At 45.1% G+C, this 18,059-nt stretch overlaps 1 protein-coding gene across 1 annotated transcript; it reads right to left on the bottom strand.

Moving 5' to 3' along the window:
• Positions 1–577: 577 nt before the first annotated feature.
• 1700012A03Rik (RIKEN cDNA 1700012A03 gene) lies at positions 578–9,352 on the bottom strand. The gene is made up of 3 exons (NM_029587.3): positions 9,269–9,352; positions 7,910–8,307; positions 578–1,157 (listed from the first exon to the last, which is right to left on the bottom strand). The coding sequence occupies exons 2-3, from the start codon at positions 8,003–8,005 to the stop codon at positions 861–863; spliced, it is 393 nt and encodes a 130-aa protein (NP_083863.1). The 5' UTR covers positions 8,006–8,307; positions 9,269–9,352; the 3' UTR covers positions 578–860.
• Positions 9,353–18,059: the final 8,707 nt, after the last annotated feature.

The raw sequence follows: 18,059 nt of genomic DNA, 5'->3' as shown, positions 1-18,059 counted from the left end.
CTCCAGGGGCCTACATCTATCTTAACTGTCAGGAGGGTGATGCCAAGTCCCGACCCCTACCACTGAAAAGGGCAATAACTCTTCCTTCATCTACCCCTCTGGCTAAACTCTAGGCAGCTTTTGAAAAGAACAGGAACTGGAGGGGATAGAGACATTGTTGACTGAAAACTTCCACAACCTGGTTTGGACATGGTGGGGGTGCAGGTGGGGGAGGCTGGCTTCCAAAGCACACAGCCCAGAACAGTTGAAAACAAATTCTTCTATAGCACTATAGTATGGGACATAATAAGCTTCTCCCTTGATCCATAAACCAAACCTACAAAAATTGTATTAAAATGTGTTATGAGCATAAAAACTGACTGTGGGCTTGGTAGAAGTGAGGAGATACTGATCTGTGCAGGGCTCCCTCACTGTTGCCTATGCACCCTCCGACTCTGTGGTTAACAGGATGTTTTTTCTTTTTCAACATTCAGGCATTAAACCTAGGACTCCATGCATGCTAACCAAGCCTCTACCATTGAATGTATCCCCCAGTGCTGGCCTTCACTACCACATATTGCTCTTATGTACAATAACATATAATAAATGTGTATACTATAATGTATTGTGGGAAGACATCCAGGGGTTTTGAAAATAACTTTGCGAAGCATCTGGAAGACCCCCGGTGACCTCTCAGCTTTGGAGTAGCTGCCGTAGTTGCCATCTCCCCAAGTAAACATTTTTAGCAGGAAGCTGTGGGAACCTTTAATGCCTTTCTACCTCATCCTAGTCCAAACTTTGCTGAAGCCCTGGAAGGAAGCCTTCTGCCACCTTCTTGCCCATCCCTCCGGCACCTCTCTCTCACTGGGAGAGTAGAATGTTCAAGGGTCAGGTGAGAAGGTGGCTTCTTGGCCCTGATAAGGTGCTACACTTGTCTCTACAGTGGCTTTTACAGCAACCTTCTCCTCTCTGCAGTCATTTCTGCAGCAGGCATCTCTCTGCAGCCACTTCTCCAGCAGGCTTCTCTGGCCAGGAGGCTTCTCTCTGCAGCAGGCATCTCTCTGCAGCCACTTCTGCAGCAGGCTTCTCTCTGCGCCCTCTTCTGCAGCAGGCTTGTTTCTGCAGACTCTTTGCTTTCTCTTACTCACCGCTCCTCTAGAGTGACTCCAGATCTTGAACTAGAGGAGAAGATTTAAAGAGAAGATCTTTGAGTGTAATCTTCTTCTTCTAATTCTTCTAATTTGCCAACCATGAAGCTAATTTTAAAATCCTCTGTTTGACTTCTTGCCTTTTTTTAAAAAACAGAATTTGGAATTCATAGAGGAGGAAGATAATTAAATGACATTTTTTTTCTAGTCCCTCATAAAAGGGCACAGCGATATATTGGGATAGGTGGCAGACAATACTTGTGATTGAAAGGAAGGGGCCATAACAGTTTACCACATGTATCATCAACATAACAATATCTACCATACATTGAGCATTAACTGGAATCAGGCATGGGGCTGACGATTAGAATCCATTTTCCTTCTTAACCCTACCACAGCATTCTAGATGGAGGAATGAACACTGAGGAAGACCAGGACATTGTCTGGTGATTCTGAGATGGAACCCACAGGTAGGATAACTTCCCAGCCCACACTCTGAAGTCCCACCTGAAGGAAGACTTTTATTCGTGAGCCTCCTGCTTCATAAGGGGCACCCACACCATGTTTAGGGGTCGCTATAATAGATAGCCACTACAGGTAGGGCTCAGCTAGAGAGAGTCAAAAGCAAGATAAACCTAGACAAGAGCAGGTTATTCAGGTACCCAAATCACCACAATGTTGGGAAGCAGGGAAAGATGGGGCACTGGTTTCTAAGGGACTCACTCACACAGAGGTAGACTAAGGGGTCAACATTTGTAGAAATCTCTGAGGGATCTCACAAACTTGGGTAGCAGGTTCATCTTGCTGGCTTTACCCATTCCCTACACTAATAAGTTGACTAAAACAACCCTTTCCCTCATGCTTGGCCATGGACATTAGAGCTACAGTGAAGCTCGTTCATTCCACTCCAGCATCTTAGATGAGTGAGCTGGTCGGGAGAGGGGATGTCATCACCCAAAGGCGAAATAGGGATCGTTTTATCAGGAGCCCAAGAGTTCTAAGTCCTATCCCAGAGCTTCCTCCATAAACTCTCACAAAGCTTGATTTTTTTTTTTTCTTTCTCTCTATTTCTAGTTTTACCAAGATTTCTGGGCCATCATAGACTCTGGATTAGATTCCATAAAAAAATAGAGCCAGTGTCCACTCCCAGTTGCAGTCTTACAAGGTGGCTCGTGGAATTGGAGCCATGCTGGAAGAAGACAAAGGGCACATTCAGCTCATCATGGTGGAATGGTAAACCTAGCTCTTAAAACTTGTAGGTTATAAACAGACGATGGCAACTGTGACAGAGGAAGAGACGATTGATTTTCTATGTCAAGAGCAACTCCTAATTTACACACTTCATAATAGTCAATACTCTGTATCTCTAGAGACATCTATCCTAACAGCTCAAGGTGTGCCCGTACCCCATCTCCCTTTCTCTGCCCTGACACATAGCCCTTAGACCGCCAAGTGGCCTTGAAGAATCCAATAATCACTCCAATGTCAAAGTGTAAGACACAGCCAGGTCCCAGAACACTGTGCCCCAGCTCTCTAGGACTTCATAGCTAAGCCACCTCTGGGGTTACCTCATCATCCTGTATAGATCTCTGCCACCAAAATAGAAAAGATCCCTCAATCAGGATGTCATGTCATTGGAATAAGGAGAGGTGTGAATCTCAGCCCTGGACAGGCCAATTAATGCAGGGAGGTGCAAGGAGAAACAGAGGGCAAGTGTTCACAAAGGCTCTCTACACTAACAAAAGACCCCAACTCTTCCTCTCCCGGGATCCAAGCTTCCCTGCTGTTCTTTTAATAGAAGCATTTTCCCTGCCTCACCCCCACCTCCAAAAAAACCCCTCACAAATATGTTGTGTGAAATATCAGAACTAATTAGACCAAATGGTGCTCATATCTGTCACTGGTTTTCTGGGGGAGAGCAGCCTGTGTCATGGAGGGAATTTTATTAACTAATTAAGGGCCTCGTTTAAGGGGGATGCCCTGTTCTTGGGAGAAAGCAGGATAGGAGGAGTAAACCGTATAGTTTGATGGAGGAAGATGAAGGAGAGAGATGGAACACAGTGAGAAAGGAGATGTGGATGGAGTGGATTGATGTTGCGCTAAGTCCATGGGCTGTGAGTCCCACAGCTCTGATGGTCGAAGCAGGACAGCATTTGTTCTGAAATGTGAATGTACTTATGATACTAATTTAAGAAAAAAGAGGAAGATAGTATATCTACCATTGCTACTTCCTGACTGTGGATGTTACTGACAGTTCACCAAGGCAAAAACCAAGCCATAGCTGTGTTCTCCAAGTCTCAGCCTAGTTGGTACTGGCAGTCACCCCTAAATTTTGACTATAATGCTGTATGGGAAAAAGAAAAAGCTATCTATAGGCATCATTTAGGCTGGAAGCCTTTGTTTTTCTTCTCTAAGGAACATTTGGACAGAAATAAGAGAAAAGGAATCCAAGGATCTTGCAGCCAAGAGGCTCAGAAGAACGTCTAGCTGTGTCACAAAGTACTATTGCGTAAAAGGGATATTGGTGGTGTTTTGCATGTTTTGGCCTCTAGTTGTTACAACTGTTTGGGAAGGATTAGGAGGTGTGGCTTTACTGAATAGAATCATCGCTGGGAGTGTGCTTTAAAGTTTCAAAAGCCCACACTATTCCTCATTAGCTTTCAGCTGCCACTACAGTCCCAAGCCTTCCTGCCTCCCTGCCAGCTACCATGTTCCTCATTAGGATGGTCATGGATTCACCCTCTGAAACTATACATCCCCAATGAAAGCTATAAGTTGTCTTGGTCATGTGGTCTTGTCACAGCAATAGAAAAGTAGCTAAGACAAAGTAGGTTAATTCCCAAAGTCTAAAACAGGATAATTAGGGAGACTTTGATGCATGATAATGAAGACTTTTTAAATGATGATGACTCCTTCAGGGATAAAATGGGCTATCTGTTACTGTGAGTCAGAGCCAAGGCTACAAGGCATCAGAGAAGCTGAGAGAAGCAGTACCCTTCAGCCTCCTTGAACATTCAGAAGACCCAGGTCTGTAGATTTGGAACAACAATGGGTTATGTTTCCATTGTGGGCACTGAAGAAGGATTACAGATCTTCCTGAGCTGTAACTGAGCAAGGCACTGGAAAAGCCTGCAAGATCTCTTCCTCCATATGGAAGTAGTTAAATATGGAGCAGGATGAACAAGAATCTTGCATGAGCCACCATGTGGCTGCTGGGATTTGAACTCAGGACCTTTGGAAGAGCAGTCAGTACTCTTAACCACTGAGCCATCTCTATGTTCATAGCAACCTTATTTATAATATCCAGAAGCTGGAAAGAACCCAGATGTCCCTCAACAGAAGAATGGAAACAGAAAATGTGGTACATTTACATAATGGAGTACTACTCAGCTATTAAAAACAATGAATTTATGAAATTCTTAGACAAAGGGATGTATCTGGAGGATATCATCCTTAGTGAGGTAACCCAATCACAAAAGAAGTCATTAGATATCACTCACTGATAAGTGGATATTAGTCCAGAAACATAGAACACCCAAGATACAATTTGCAAAAAACAAGAAAATCAAGAAGAGGGAAGACCAACGGGTGGATACTTCATTCCTCCTTAGAATAGGGATCAAAATACCCATGAAAGGAGTTACAGAGACAAAGTTTGGAGCTAAGATGGAAGGATGGACTATCCAGAGACTACCCAACCTGGGAATGCATCCCATAATCAGCCACCAAACCCAGACACTATTGCATATGCCAGCAAGATTTTGCTGAAGGGACCTTGGTATAGCTGTCTCTTATGAGGCTATGCCAGTGCCTGGCAAATACAGAAGTAGATGCTCACAGTCATCTATAAGATGGAACACAGGGCCCCCAATGGAGAAGCTAGAGAAAGCACTCAAGGAGCTGAAGGGGTCTTCAACCCTATAGGTGGAACAACAATATGAACTAACCAGTACCCCCAGAGCTCATATCTCTAGCTGCATATGATGCAGCAGAAGATGGCCTAGTCGGCCATCACTGGGAAGAGAGGCCCCTTGGTATTGCAAACTTTATATGCCCCAGTCCAGGGGAATGCCAGGGCCAAGAAGTGGGAGTGGGTGGGTAGGGTAGCAGGGTAGGGGGAGAGTATAGGGAACTTTCAGGATAGCATTTGAAATGTATATAAAGAAAATATCTAATAAAACAATACTCATAAAAAATAAAAATAAACAAAAAATGTTAAAAAAAAAAAAAAAGAATCTTGCATGAGTAACTGAGTACTGCCTGACCCAAATACAAGGTGAAGGAGGTAGAGGTGAATAGGCCCTGCAAAGACTTTCCATGACTCTCACTTCCTTGACAGTGTCCTTTGTAAGGTAAAGGCAGTATTGGGAGAGAACCCAGAGCCTAACAACCTGGTTCCGCTGCTCTAAGAGTATGCTTAGTCACACCCCTATTGGGTCCCCTTCCTAGGCTACACAGTCCTGTGTTCACTGAACTGTGGGTCACTCCAACAACAACATTTTTTTTTTATGTAATTGAGCAGTTGCCATTCTGAAGGGACAGTCTTGACCTAGGCATGTTGTTCACTTGATGGAGGCCTATTTATTCTTTGGTCATTGTGTCCTCTCCTTTTTATCCCTTTCTTGTGGTTTGGATATAAAATGTAAACCTGTGTGTCAACTTCAACAGTCATTCTCATTGACAAGCTTGAATTCCAGACCTGAACTCCAAAATGGAATGGAGGATTGGAACACTTAGGGTGCTGGGAACAGGAGACAGTGCTGAGAACCAGTGTACCAATCCTTTATACACTGTTCTTTATGATGTGGGCAAATATGTAGCCCTCACTAGTTAGGCATGACCTTAGTTTCATTTGCTTATCTAAACTGATGACTGATGCTTTGTTCATGGGACTCATAGGAAGAAAGTCACATGCCAAGTAAGTGCCTGGAAGACACTATGGCACATAGTGTTTTTTGAGGAGCAGAGTTCCAAATGCCACTGGACACTGTGCCCTCCAAGCTGACATTCATTGTCCTCTTGTGGGGTTGCCTAGGTTACCTTTCTTACCACTGTGACTCAGCATCTGACAGACACCTCCCTAAAGGAGGAAGGGTTTATTTTGGTACCCAGTTTAGAGAGGATTCAGTCTCTCACGGCTGAGAAGGTAGGACAGCAGTAGACAGCTACATCATGGTGGGAAAGTGGAGCTAGGGATTCTCATCTCCACCCAATAGGAAGCCCAGCCATTAACCTCAAGACCTAGCACACAGTGATGAATCTACCTCCTCCAGCACGGCTCCACCTCTTAAAGTTCCCACCATCACCTAAGACAGCATCACCAGCAGGGACCCAAGTCTTCAAACACATGAGCCCTTGGGAGACATTTTACATCCAAACCACAAAAGAGGGATAAAAACAAGAGGCCCCAATGATCAAGGCCACCGTCAAGTGGGTAACATGCTTGGGTCAAGGCTATTCCTTCAGAATGGCAACTGCTAAAATACACCAAATAAACAAATGAACAAAAAAAGGGAAGTGAAGGTGATCCAAGCAAAATTGTCCCTGGAAATGGGGTAGGGTGGTCTTGCCACTCATGTGACTTCTGTCCTTGGCCCAGAGATCATATGACCATCCTTCTGGAGGCTGTTGGAAAGGAAGGGGCAGGCTCTTCCTGGGGTTCTGCTCTTGCTACACCAGAGGGCCCAATGCTGACATGCTCCAGGCTGCTTGCCAGCTTTGGGCTTTTTCCTCAGACCTTTACAAGACATCCTTTGAAATTTATCTAATGGATGGGAGAACTGACACGGGCAGCTTGGACCGGCTCAAAGTCACAGCATGAATGTGCGTCAGGCTTGGGGCCAGACCCTCCACTCCCACTGTTGTCCTGAGGTTCTCCAGCCTGCCTGCTCCCCATCCCACCTCCTAAACATTCATTTCTCTGGTCTAACAAGGCTGCTCCTGCTCTTTGGCTCTGCTTACTTTAATATACACATAGATTACAGCTACATTAAAGGAGCCTGAAAATACCAAAGCAGAACTAAAGCAATTATTATAATGCAGCCTTAACAGCAGCTGTAATGAGACAGAATTAAAAATGTGCCAGCATAATCACAATCCGCTGTTCCCAACGACCTTCCAGAACTGCCTTCATTTGGAAAGAAACATCCAGTCCTGAACTGTCAGATGGAAAGGAAAAATTCAATTGTGCTGCCCCATGGGACCAAGTCCCTGGCCACCAAATCTGGCTCCTCCACACAAAGGCATCTGTCCTGAAGCTGCCACTGTGGGTTACTAGCCATTTGCTCATGGCGGGCAGAGGAGAGGGACATGGATGGGGGGCTGGTGTTCTTTCCATGGCACCAAGGATGGTTTATTCTGCTTCCATTTCCTTGCTGCTGAGGCTAACTGTGCCACACTGGAGGGGATTCAAGTCTGCTTAGCATCTCACTCCGCTTTCTCATGGCACGTGCTATGTGTCACAGATTATACTAACTCATGCTTCATGCTACTACAGTTATCCCACAATAACCCTGAGACGTCTGTTGGCTTACCCCTCTACTTTATGAACAAGGAAACAGAAACTTAGAGACACTTGTGTGGCCATTCAGAGCCAGGACCCAAAGCCTTGTCTTCAAAGTCTGGGAGATTGTTTCTCATGATTTTCTAGAGCCTCTTGCCCAGAGGAAGTCAAAGAGAAAGATATCTCAATGCATTTTACGTTACTCGTTTTGATGTGAGGGCCCAGGCTGGAGGGGACAAGGGAAGTTGAGGATAAAGTAAGGAAAGGAAACAGGAAGTACCTCAGTGGAAAGCTCCTGAAGGTCAACGCACCCTTGCCAGGAGGCATGGACACGTGAATGAATAACAGTGTATGCTCGTCTCATGTCAGTATCCATGGTCCTTCCAGAGAGTTCAGCAATGAGGAAGCGAAGTGTCAGGTGACAAAGGAGCCAGGAGGTGAAGCAAGATGAAGGGTGGGCTTCTCTTCTCAGGTTACTCTTGGGACCACTCAAATATGGTGACTTGGCTGTTCGTTCACTAACCTCAAATTAAGCTTCCTGGCTCCACAGCCATAAGTAAACCTGACCGACCACTCACATCACTCATGCTTGGCTTACTTTGGAGTCTCCTGGAAGTTGCTTTGGGTTTGGTTTTCATAGTTCTACTTCAACATCTCTCCAGGTGAGTCGGTCCCCACCTATACAGTTGGACAGAAGTGATACAGACAGTAGGAGTGAGGGTGATGAGCTATTATTCCTTTGTCCTCGTCTAACTGGGCAAGCTACAACACCAGGCAGTCAGGCTTTTTGTTTTTGTTTTCTGTGCTTTGTTTTCTTACTCCAGCCCTACACAGGCAATGTTCTACAATACTAATGCTACAAACAATGCCCTGTGCAACCTAGTGCAAAAACAAAACCATCTCCCTACCGCTGGGCATACTGCACAGGTGTTGTGAGTTCACAGTGTCTCTCTGCAGCTGACCTGGACTTTGGCCAAATATTTGCCCAAGTCTCTTCTTAACCCCACCTACCATAGCTCCCCACTTGAGGTAACCAATGGCAAGAGTTCCTTGTAGCATAATAACTGCACAAAAGCTCATTGCCATTTCTGGGGACCTGATGTCCAAAGCTTATTGCAAACTCAACTGTTTTCTATAGTGAGATGGCTGGTCCCCAGCTCACCCTGCATCCAAGGCACACAGTGTCCTGGAATCTAGCCACGTTTGTCAGCTTCTCTGGTTGCCTTGGCTGCGGGAATGAGGTTCTTAGCAAGAAATCTTTCCTAGCTCCAACCAGTGGACCATCACAGACTCTTTGTGACCGTCATTCTTCACTTCCCATTCCCATTTTATAGAGTAAGAACATAGCATATGTATCCATTTGATTTAAAGAGATCAGCATCCTGTGCCCAAGGATTTAGAGTAGCAGAAACCCTCATCCTGAGGTCAGATGTGATCCCTGCTTCTATTGGTTTGTGTCTGTTGGTCCTGCTTCTACTCTTTTGTGTCAACAGACAGAGATGCTTATAGTCTGACGTATCTCATCCCAACTTCCAGGTCAAGATGAGTTTCCTTAAAAGGTCGGGGCATGACACCCCAAGCAAGGAGGGTTAAGAACTCTACAGGGTAAACTGAGGGAATTTGTTGTCAATTTTCTTGCCTGGTTTCCAGAGAGGAAAGAGGAGCCCATCCTCTAGCTGTAAAGGAGGGTCTGTACTTCAGCGGTGAGTGGCAGGCTCAGGGTGGGGAGAAATCTCTATGTGCTTAGAGTCACCATCAGCCAACTGACACATCTGTGCTATGACATCAAGAGTTGACTGAAGACAGGGCAATTCATCTTCATGGAGATTGTTGCTAAGGCTTGCATTTCAAATGTATGAGAAAGTTGTGACCGTTTGAAGAAATAGAAACAAACAACAAAAATGCCCCACACAAAAGGATTTAGTTATCTAATACGTTTTTATTGCTGTTTGTTGGTTTTGCTGACTTGAGATGGGCCTCCCTCTGTAGTTCTCTTTGTCTTTTCTGGAACTCCCTGTATGGCCATAATGTATAGATAGCAATCTTACCTCCTCAACTTCCAGAGTGCTAGCATTCTAAGTGCAAGGGAGTCTGATGGAAACTTGCACACAGGGAACAGACCAACAAACAGCATCCGAGAGGCCTTTTTCAAGCTCTGAGCAGCCCCTGCTTGTCCCCAGCCCAACTCTGGGTTTTTGCATTGGTTTTCAGACCCCTTGGGTACAGGCAGTTCCAGGCAGCTCCAGCCAGAATCTCTTCTCCTACCTCCAGGCGCTAATGAGATGCAGAGAGGGGTCTGCAGTCCTGATGGAGTCCTTTGCAACTTTTGTTGCTGCTGCTTTTGAAAATATCTTTCTCTAGTCCTCTGCCAACAGTTTGTTAGCACGTGGCCTGGGTGAGTGAGTGGTTTTTTTAGCCCTCAAGACAGTATGATGCTCTCCTCATCTCCTCAGCCTCCAGTAGAGACATCTCCAGATTTTTGTCCACTGTGTCCCTAGGCAGATGCTCTGGAGCCTCTCCAACAGCTCCTGACACATATACACCAGACCCCTCCCTGGCCCCAAGTCCAGGGAGCCAGGTGTTAAATCCCATACTCCACAGAAGCAGTCTTTCCCCATCTGTCTTGCAAAGGTGTGAATGGGTTGACAGAAGATGAAGAAGGGGGGTGGGGGAAGGAGCGAAACTAGCATCCCTAGCAACCCCTCCCATTAGAACAACACCATCAAAACACACACACACACATACACACTCACACACATGTGCACAATTAGTCAGCCAACATCAACCATAGCCATAGCCAACAAACTAACTCCAGACCACCTCCCACTCTGGGGTGTCTAGAAAGAGTTAAATTTGGACTCTGGCCTCAGCTGACCCAATATGAGACTCTTCATTCTCAGTACATAAACATCCTTTTGCAATTATTGCCAGTCAGCCTCAGTTTTCCAGAAGAGCAATATGCCTGTTCATACCACCTGTAACTTAACACCCAGCTCACACAGGACCATTTCTTTTCATGAGACTCAGTAGAGTTAAGCTTTCAAGTGGGCCCTTCTAGGCAGGTGTTTCTGGCTTTATCTGCATAGCCACGATGATCAGCCACCTACCTACTCCAGGAAGGCAGCGTCTGCCTCTATGTGGCTTCCCCTCTTCCCTGCCTTTGCTAATAAAGTTCTCAAACACACACTTCTGCTTCTCAAGCAAGCTACAATAAACCAGCCACATGCCATGAGCCACATGTGTACTGTTTGCCCAAAGCAGAGTACTCCCTAGCCAGGGTCACCTCATCCTGACCACCTCCCACTTCTGGACACGTATCCCATTCTCCTGAACCTCACTGGGCATTCATCTTCACTGTTCCATGTCGGCACATGTCTCCTCATATCCCTCTCTTTCTTCACTTATACAATAATGACGTGCTTCATCCTGAGTTAGTGGGGAGCTCGGGCTTCGGGGGAATTCTGCCTAAAATACATTTTACAATATTTATTTTGTGGCGTTGGTTCTATTTGGGCGAGTGTTTACATAGCATGCTTCCTTCATTTCTTCTTACCGCAAATTCTCGGCATCTATCTTGCAAAGGTGTGAACGGACTTGACAAAGCACAGAGAAAGGAAGAGAACAGAAATAATCTGCATGTTCTTACTGCCACGTCACAGCCACTATGTGCATACAGTCCACATATACCCCTCTACACACACACACACATACACATACACACACACACACACACACACACACACACACACACACACACACACACATTTAGCCAGTCAAGATACAGCATGGGCTAACACTTAAGGTCCAAAGAGAAACTACAGTTTATATGGTTCTTATAAATGGCATACCTTTTAGATTCAAACTCTCTTTTAAAATGCAAGTTTAATGAATGTCTGTCACTGCTAACCCTAATGCGTTTGGATCTGTTTATGGGACCGTATTGTGTAGTTACAACTATTTGGATAGAAACTCCTCAGCAGATCTCTCAAGCTTCTGCAGATTTTTCTGAGCATGCCCAGAAGACAAGGATCTGACTGCCCATGGCCTGGGTCTTTTCTCAGGGTTGCATTTGTACCAAAAAATCTTACAGAATTAGGCCATGGCTCCCTCTGGGACCCACTGGCAAGCTTGCCTCTTGCTATTAAAAAACAAAAAAGTAGATTCCCCAGTCTCAGCTTTCCTCAGCCGCAACACAAGCCCAGCACACTTACCACATCAGTATAGGCATTCCCATGGGGCATAGGGCACAAAGGGAACCCAGGCTCTTGTATGGTGCTCATGCTGATTGCTGTGTATGAGTTTCAGAACCCTTTATCTCCATCCCATATAAAACTCAGGAGTTTCATGCTTCCTGGAAGCTAGTAAGAAGCTAACATAGTACCCTCTGGTTAATCCCAGATCCCTCACAGACCTGACAGTCACTCCAATGGTTCTTTCTCCATATTTTCTCATAGCATGCTTCTCTCAGACTAAGTCAGCTTTATCTTATTTGGTATATCTGCTGTTTCCAGAGGAATACATTCAATCTCTCTGTTCTTGGTGGTTAGCTCTAAAGTCATCACCTTAGACTTTACATAATTTGAAATGAAACAAAATTTCCATCCTTTGGATCCCCACCCTACTCCCATCTTCCACAGTGCTTGTTGGGACCCAACATTTGAGTTCCCTCTTCATTTTGGTATGCTTGCATTGTGAAAGCTGCTGTTCATTTAGACTTACGAAAGGCTTACCTTTACACTGCTATTAGTTAGTCAGAATCGCTGCTGTCATTGGTTTTCTTGGGAAAATGGTCTCCCCAGTCTCAGGGGCTAACAGTGAGGGGGAGGGGTTACTCACTAGACTGTAGCACAACTGTGCAGGAGAACGCATACAGCCACTTCAGGCTTTAAATGCTATGAGGCTTATGAAGGAAGTGAGAATATCATATAATTTTGGGGTATCAAGATGGGTTGGAAAGATAGTGTGCCTGAATCTTTTGCACAGAAAACAGACTAGTGTGGCAGTGTCCACAGCATTAAAGAAGCCAGGTCCCCTATCTTGTGCCCTGTATCTCAGAGTTTCACACTTAAAGTATCTGCTGACACTTTAAGAAAGCGAAACTCTCCTAAACTCAAGGGCCAAATCAGTAAGTGTGTGATGTGCCTATGAGTTTCTGCTTTTCCTGAACCCCTTACTTCATCGGAAGGAGCAGAACAGCCACTAAACACACACACACACACACACACACACACACACACACACACACCAATATACACAGAGAAAAAGAGAAAAAGAGAGAGAATGTGTGTGTGTTTCTGTGGAGCGTTCCATAGCTACCCACCTATCCTTGCCACTCAAGGATGTTCTTGATCATTGTCTGACAGTGGGTTTACAACTGTCCATTAGGTCCTTGTCATCACTCCCATTTGGTTCTTGTTGCCATGGTAGCTGTCAAGAGGAGATAGGCCAAGGGCAGTCCATACATAAGTTCCTCTTCAGTTATCACCTATAACTGTTAAAGCTATGTTTGCTTCGTGTTACCCAGTGCCCAAGTGCAGTGCCAGGCTGCATACGTAGCAAGGTTGGTGGCATCAGCCACATACTGTAAAAACACCAAGCATTCCGAACTCTTCCTGGTGAGCTGTTCTTTCCATCCTTGTGTTTAAGTCTGGACCTTCAGTGTCCTCCCTTGACTCCCTCTGACACTCTCCTCAGCACTGAACTAAGCAAACAGGGGATGGAATATTGGTTCCTTCCTACATTGAAGGCTCTCTGCTTCTTTGGAAAAATGAAATAAAGTTTGCAGAGATTAACTATTCCAGTTTCAGCAAAGGTAGTCTTGCATGGGTCACTCATAGGAGATATTTTCAGACTTGCCCTTCAGAAAAATGACTTCTTTCCATCCACACAATCACCCAATTTAGAAAATAACCCAGATAGACATATGTAAAGAAAGCTATTCCATACACACATATACGTACATAGTCATTAACAAAATAACCATTGCAAATTGATTGAACTAGGTAAAGATTTGGACAGAGTCCAGCAGCAGAGGGTGGAGCTGTGAACCCTAAGACTCATAACTCAAGAGAGAAGCCAGGTGGTGCTGAGGTTCCACTCTGAGACCTCATCTCCAGTCCAGCCTTCAGCATCAGCTGCCTGTTCAGCCAAGGCTAATGAGTTAGGTGGAACTCAGCAGTTCTGACTCTCCCTGGGGCTATGTCCTGCCTATCCCTAGCTCCATTCCTCCAGTTTTTTGTTCCCTAAAGCATCCTCCAAGCAGAGATCAATTAGAAGCAGGGGTGAGAACCACAGAAGAGCCTGTGGGAGGAGGTCTGTGCAAAGCCCTAGAGTCCCTTTGTCTGAGGAATCAACCCTTCCTCTCCACTCCCCTCCAGCTCCCAACCTTGCCTTTAGAAGTCAGAAGGGGGCAAGCAGACACTGAGCAGGTGGCTCTGGCTGGTGCCTGGGCTGCTGGCAGGTTGAGAGGGAAGAGGTTTGTCAGCATATGGGCTCAAAGAACACATGGCCCCCAGTTCCTGGGGACAGGAGGGAAACAGGCAGGAGCAGATGAACTGCTAAGCAACAGGGTTGGTAATTTCAATCAGAGAACTTTCCAGTGATAAGAAATAAGGGAAGGCAGCCAGTAGGGGAGCATGGAGGGGAAGCTGAGGGACTTGGTGGCCCAGACTCTGAGCAAGGGTAGCTGTGTTCTTCTGGTTCCTTTTCAAAGTGAAAATTTGTCATAAATTTGAGGCTCTTGTTCTACCCCATTTGCTGGGAGAAAATAATGGAGGGTGATTATCAAAGTTGCCTCCTGGAAGGATGCCCATACAACTCAACATGTGCACATTGAAAGGACTTCTTACCACAGGATACTTGGTGGCTGAACTTAAACATGGATTTATAGATCTGTTGGGAGCCTTAGAATTTTTAAAAATAACACAGGAGACATACCAGAGTGTATACAGAGGTTACCTCCAGGTTACAGGATTCCAGAATGATTTGGTGTGTGTGTGTGTGTGTGTGTGTGTGTGTGTTTGGATGACTATTCTCCTCCTTCATACTTTTCTGTACGTTGCATGACTGTGTAATGTGTAAATGCAGCCTCATTATTTTGAAAGACTACATTAAATAGAAGCAGTGCAGATTAATAAAAGAAGAACCTATAGGGTCAAATGGTTCTGGAACCTACCATATGATTGGTAAAGTCCCCAAGGAAGATCTTTATGTCTGTTATTTAATTTGACCTTCATAAACATCCTGAAAGATTTGCTGTATCCTTTGCATAGAATTTCAGGGCAAGGCAACATCGCCAAAGTGACATCAATGGTGGCTGGCAGCGTGAGATTTGAACCCCACTGTCTCTGGCACTAGGTTGTGTAAGTAGTGGACACAGGGCTTATGGCTGCCTCTTGGGGGACCGTTCCTTCACATCACACAAACTACATATTAAACAGGCTATGGCAGGTGCTCCAGGGGTGTTTTAGTGGGTAAAGTTCCAGCTGTGCATGCATGAAGACTTAGTTTGGATCCCTAGCACCCATTTAAAAAGTAGCATCTTTCTGATATCCTGGTACTGGAGTTGGTGGGGAAAGAAGAGACAGAGACCTTTAGATCCCAAGAGTTGATAGGGAAGCCAGCTCAGCAACCAGTAAACTCCAAGTTCAATTGGAGACCCTGTCTCAACAACAATGACAACAATAATAAGAAAGTGAAGAGCTTACAAGAACACCCCCAACATTGACCTCTGGCTTCCTCATGAACATGCATACATGAGCACAAGCACAGCATGCACAAATGCAAACACACACACATTCACACTCCATACATCTACACACAATAAGATATAAGTAACAGTGAAAGTGCAAGGCCAGCAATCAAAGGGACACAGGGAAATGCTCACTCAACACTAGCAAGCCATGCTAATTATTGCTGGGCATCTTCTGCTGAGATGTTCATTCCTCAAACAGAACAGCATTGGTCACCCATGTGCTGATGGGAACTAGCATCTACTGGTGAAGGACTCATGTCACAGTCAAAAGTGTGTTGTGTTGTGCATTTTAGCTCTTTCTCATGCATAGAGACAAGGATATTGGTTGAAAAGACGAAGGCTGTTGAATATGGCCTGTTCCAGGAAAGGATGGTGGCTCTCACCAACATTGCAGGTAGTTCTCTCAGAACTCTGAATCCTCCCCCTAGACTTCCTGTCATGATCCTCCTCTATGGCATGCACTCTGGAGAACAGCTGAGATGGAACAGTTGCTAGTATGCCTCCTTCTCTGGGAACCCTTCATCCCACATTTTATACTTCAGATATAAAAGGCTCAGAGGCTCATGTGCTGAGGCGTTCCCAGCTAGTGGCATGATTTGGGGAGGTTCTGTGAATCTTAGAAAATAGGGCACACAGGGAGGAAACAGTCACTGGGAGCCACATCTTGCCCCATGTAGCCTCTTTCTTTCTAGACTCCTCCTGCCCTCTGCAAGTAGAACATCTGTCACATGTTCCTCCCATCAGGATATTCTAGTTTATCCATAGACCAAGGACCATTAAGCCAGGACTTGCAGATTCAATAGTCCCTGAGTTGTAATGAGTCTTTCCTCTGCCCCCATGAAGTTAATTATGTCATAGTTTGTCACAGTGATGTAAAGTCCACGACCTACACACCACCCCAGATACTTCTCACTGGTCAGCACACAACTTTCTGCCTTACTTCAGTAGTTTTAACTTGAGCTCCTTGTTCTCTAGGCATGTTTTAGGGATTCCATAAATACACAGAATGTATGCAAACATTATCTGTGTGTGTGTGTGTGTGTGTGACTTTCATGAGATATCCAGGAAAAGGTCAGATCCCTTCTTTAGTCTGAGTTCCTCTTCCACCCATGACTGTTCCTTCCTGCTCCTGCTTACCAATTTTCCTTTAAAAAAAAAAAAAAACAAACCAAAACAACTATCTTTCTTTTCTTTACTTCTTCACTTCCCCTCCCCCAATCTTCACTCCTTGTCCTTGGACTGTGAAAATGAAGCTCTGAGATTTCCTTTCCTTTGAGTCTCCTGAATCTCCTTTATTCTTGTACCCCACCTGCAACTTGAATCCCTCTCCTTTCTCCCAATGGCTTGTGTCTAGTTAGTTTGATTTTAATATCCATAAATAGCAAGAGCCCAGTTCCTCCAGGCAATCTCTGACTAAAGGTAGAGACCATGAATGATACCCATCAAACAGCCTGTTGGTTTCCTTATTGTTCATTTCCAAGAAGGCAATTGGTTGCTGCTAAGCTTTTGGGGACCTGGGACCTGATCACAATTTCTCTTGGCAGCAGAAGGAAGATGTGATCAGGAACAGAAGCCAAGAGGCTGCAGCACCAGCTCTATGCCCCTTATGGTTCTGCTAGACCCAGTCCTTTGCTCATGTTGGGGAGCACTGATCTGCAAAAACAAAACCATAACCCTCTCTCACCCGGTGCAGAGATGGGCTCTAACTGCAATGGTTTCGGGAGCTCCTGTGGCATTACCTAGACCTCTACTTTACAGTTCCCAATTAGACAAAGAAGGACAGATCCGGTCTTTTCTAGTTATGGGGAACAATAACTTGGAAGTGACTTCAAGTTGTTTCAAATGATTGTGCTGCTTCCAGGCTACACACATGCCCAGGAGTGACACACCTCACCATGTCCTGGATGGAACTCAAACCAGAAGAAACAGAAAGACAAAGAGGCAAGGTTGGCTCACATGTGTTTGGATCATTTCAACCAACATTTATTGAGTGTCCACTGGGCACTGGGCCAACCGGTGCTACACACTTTTTTTTTTTTCATTAAATACATTTGCTCTGTAGTGAAGGTAAGTAGCCAGCTATTCAGAGATAAGGGGGGGGGGGACAAGAAAAGGAGTCAATTTCTTGACCATTCCTTATCAGAGAACTTCTTGCTGTAGATGAAAATTAACAGAGACCCTACAGCTGGTCAACCCCAAGTGGGACATTCGTATCATGTCACATTCCTCCCTGAAAGGCTCAGGGATCTTCATGGAAGAGGTGACAGAAAGATAGTCAGAACCAGAGGTAGACCTGAAAAGATGGCTTAGTGTTTAAGAGCACTGATTATTCTTTCAGAGGACCTGGGTTCAAAGGCCAGCGCTCATATGGTGGCTCATAAGCATCCACTTGCAGGGTATCTAATGCCTGGCCTCTGAAGGCAGTGCATACATGTGGTACACACAAACAGAGGTGAAACACCCATGAACATAGAATTAAATACATCTTAAAAACAATAACAGTCAACAAGCCTTTTAATAAACAAGCCAGAGATAGTTTATAACATCAAAGAAATGGTGTTTTTCAGCTACAACAGGAAAGATGTACAAATGAACTTACAGCAACTATAGCTTCCCAGGATAGAAGAGGGAAGGTGAACACAATAATCCTGCCACTAGCTGAGGAGCTATTGCTATT

The sequence above is a fragment of the Mus musculus genome, chromosome 6 (genome assembly GCF_000001635.26).
Source record: "Mus musculus strain C57BL/6J chromosome 6, GRCm38.p6 C57BL/6J".
NCBI classification, from domain to species: domain Eukaryota; kingdom Metazoa; phylum Chordata; class Mammalia; order Rodentia; family Muridae; genus Mus; species Mus musculus.
This window is presented reverse-complemented; position numbering and strand designations above follow the sequence as displayed.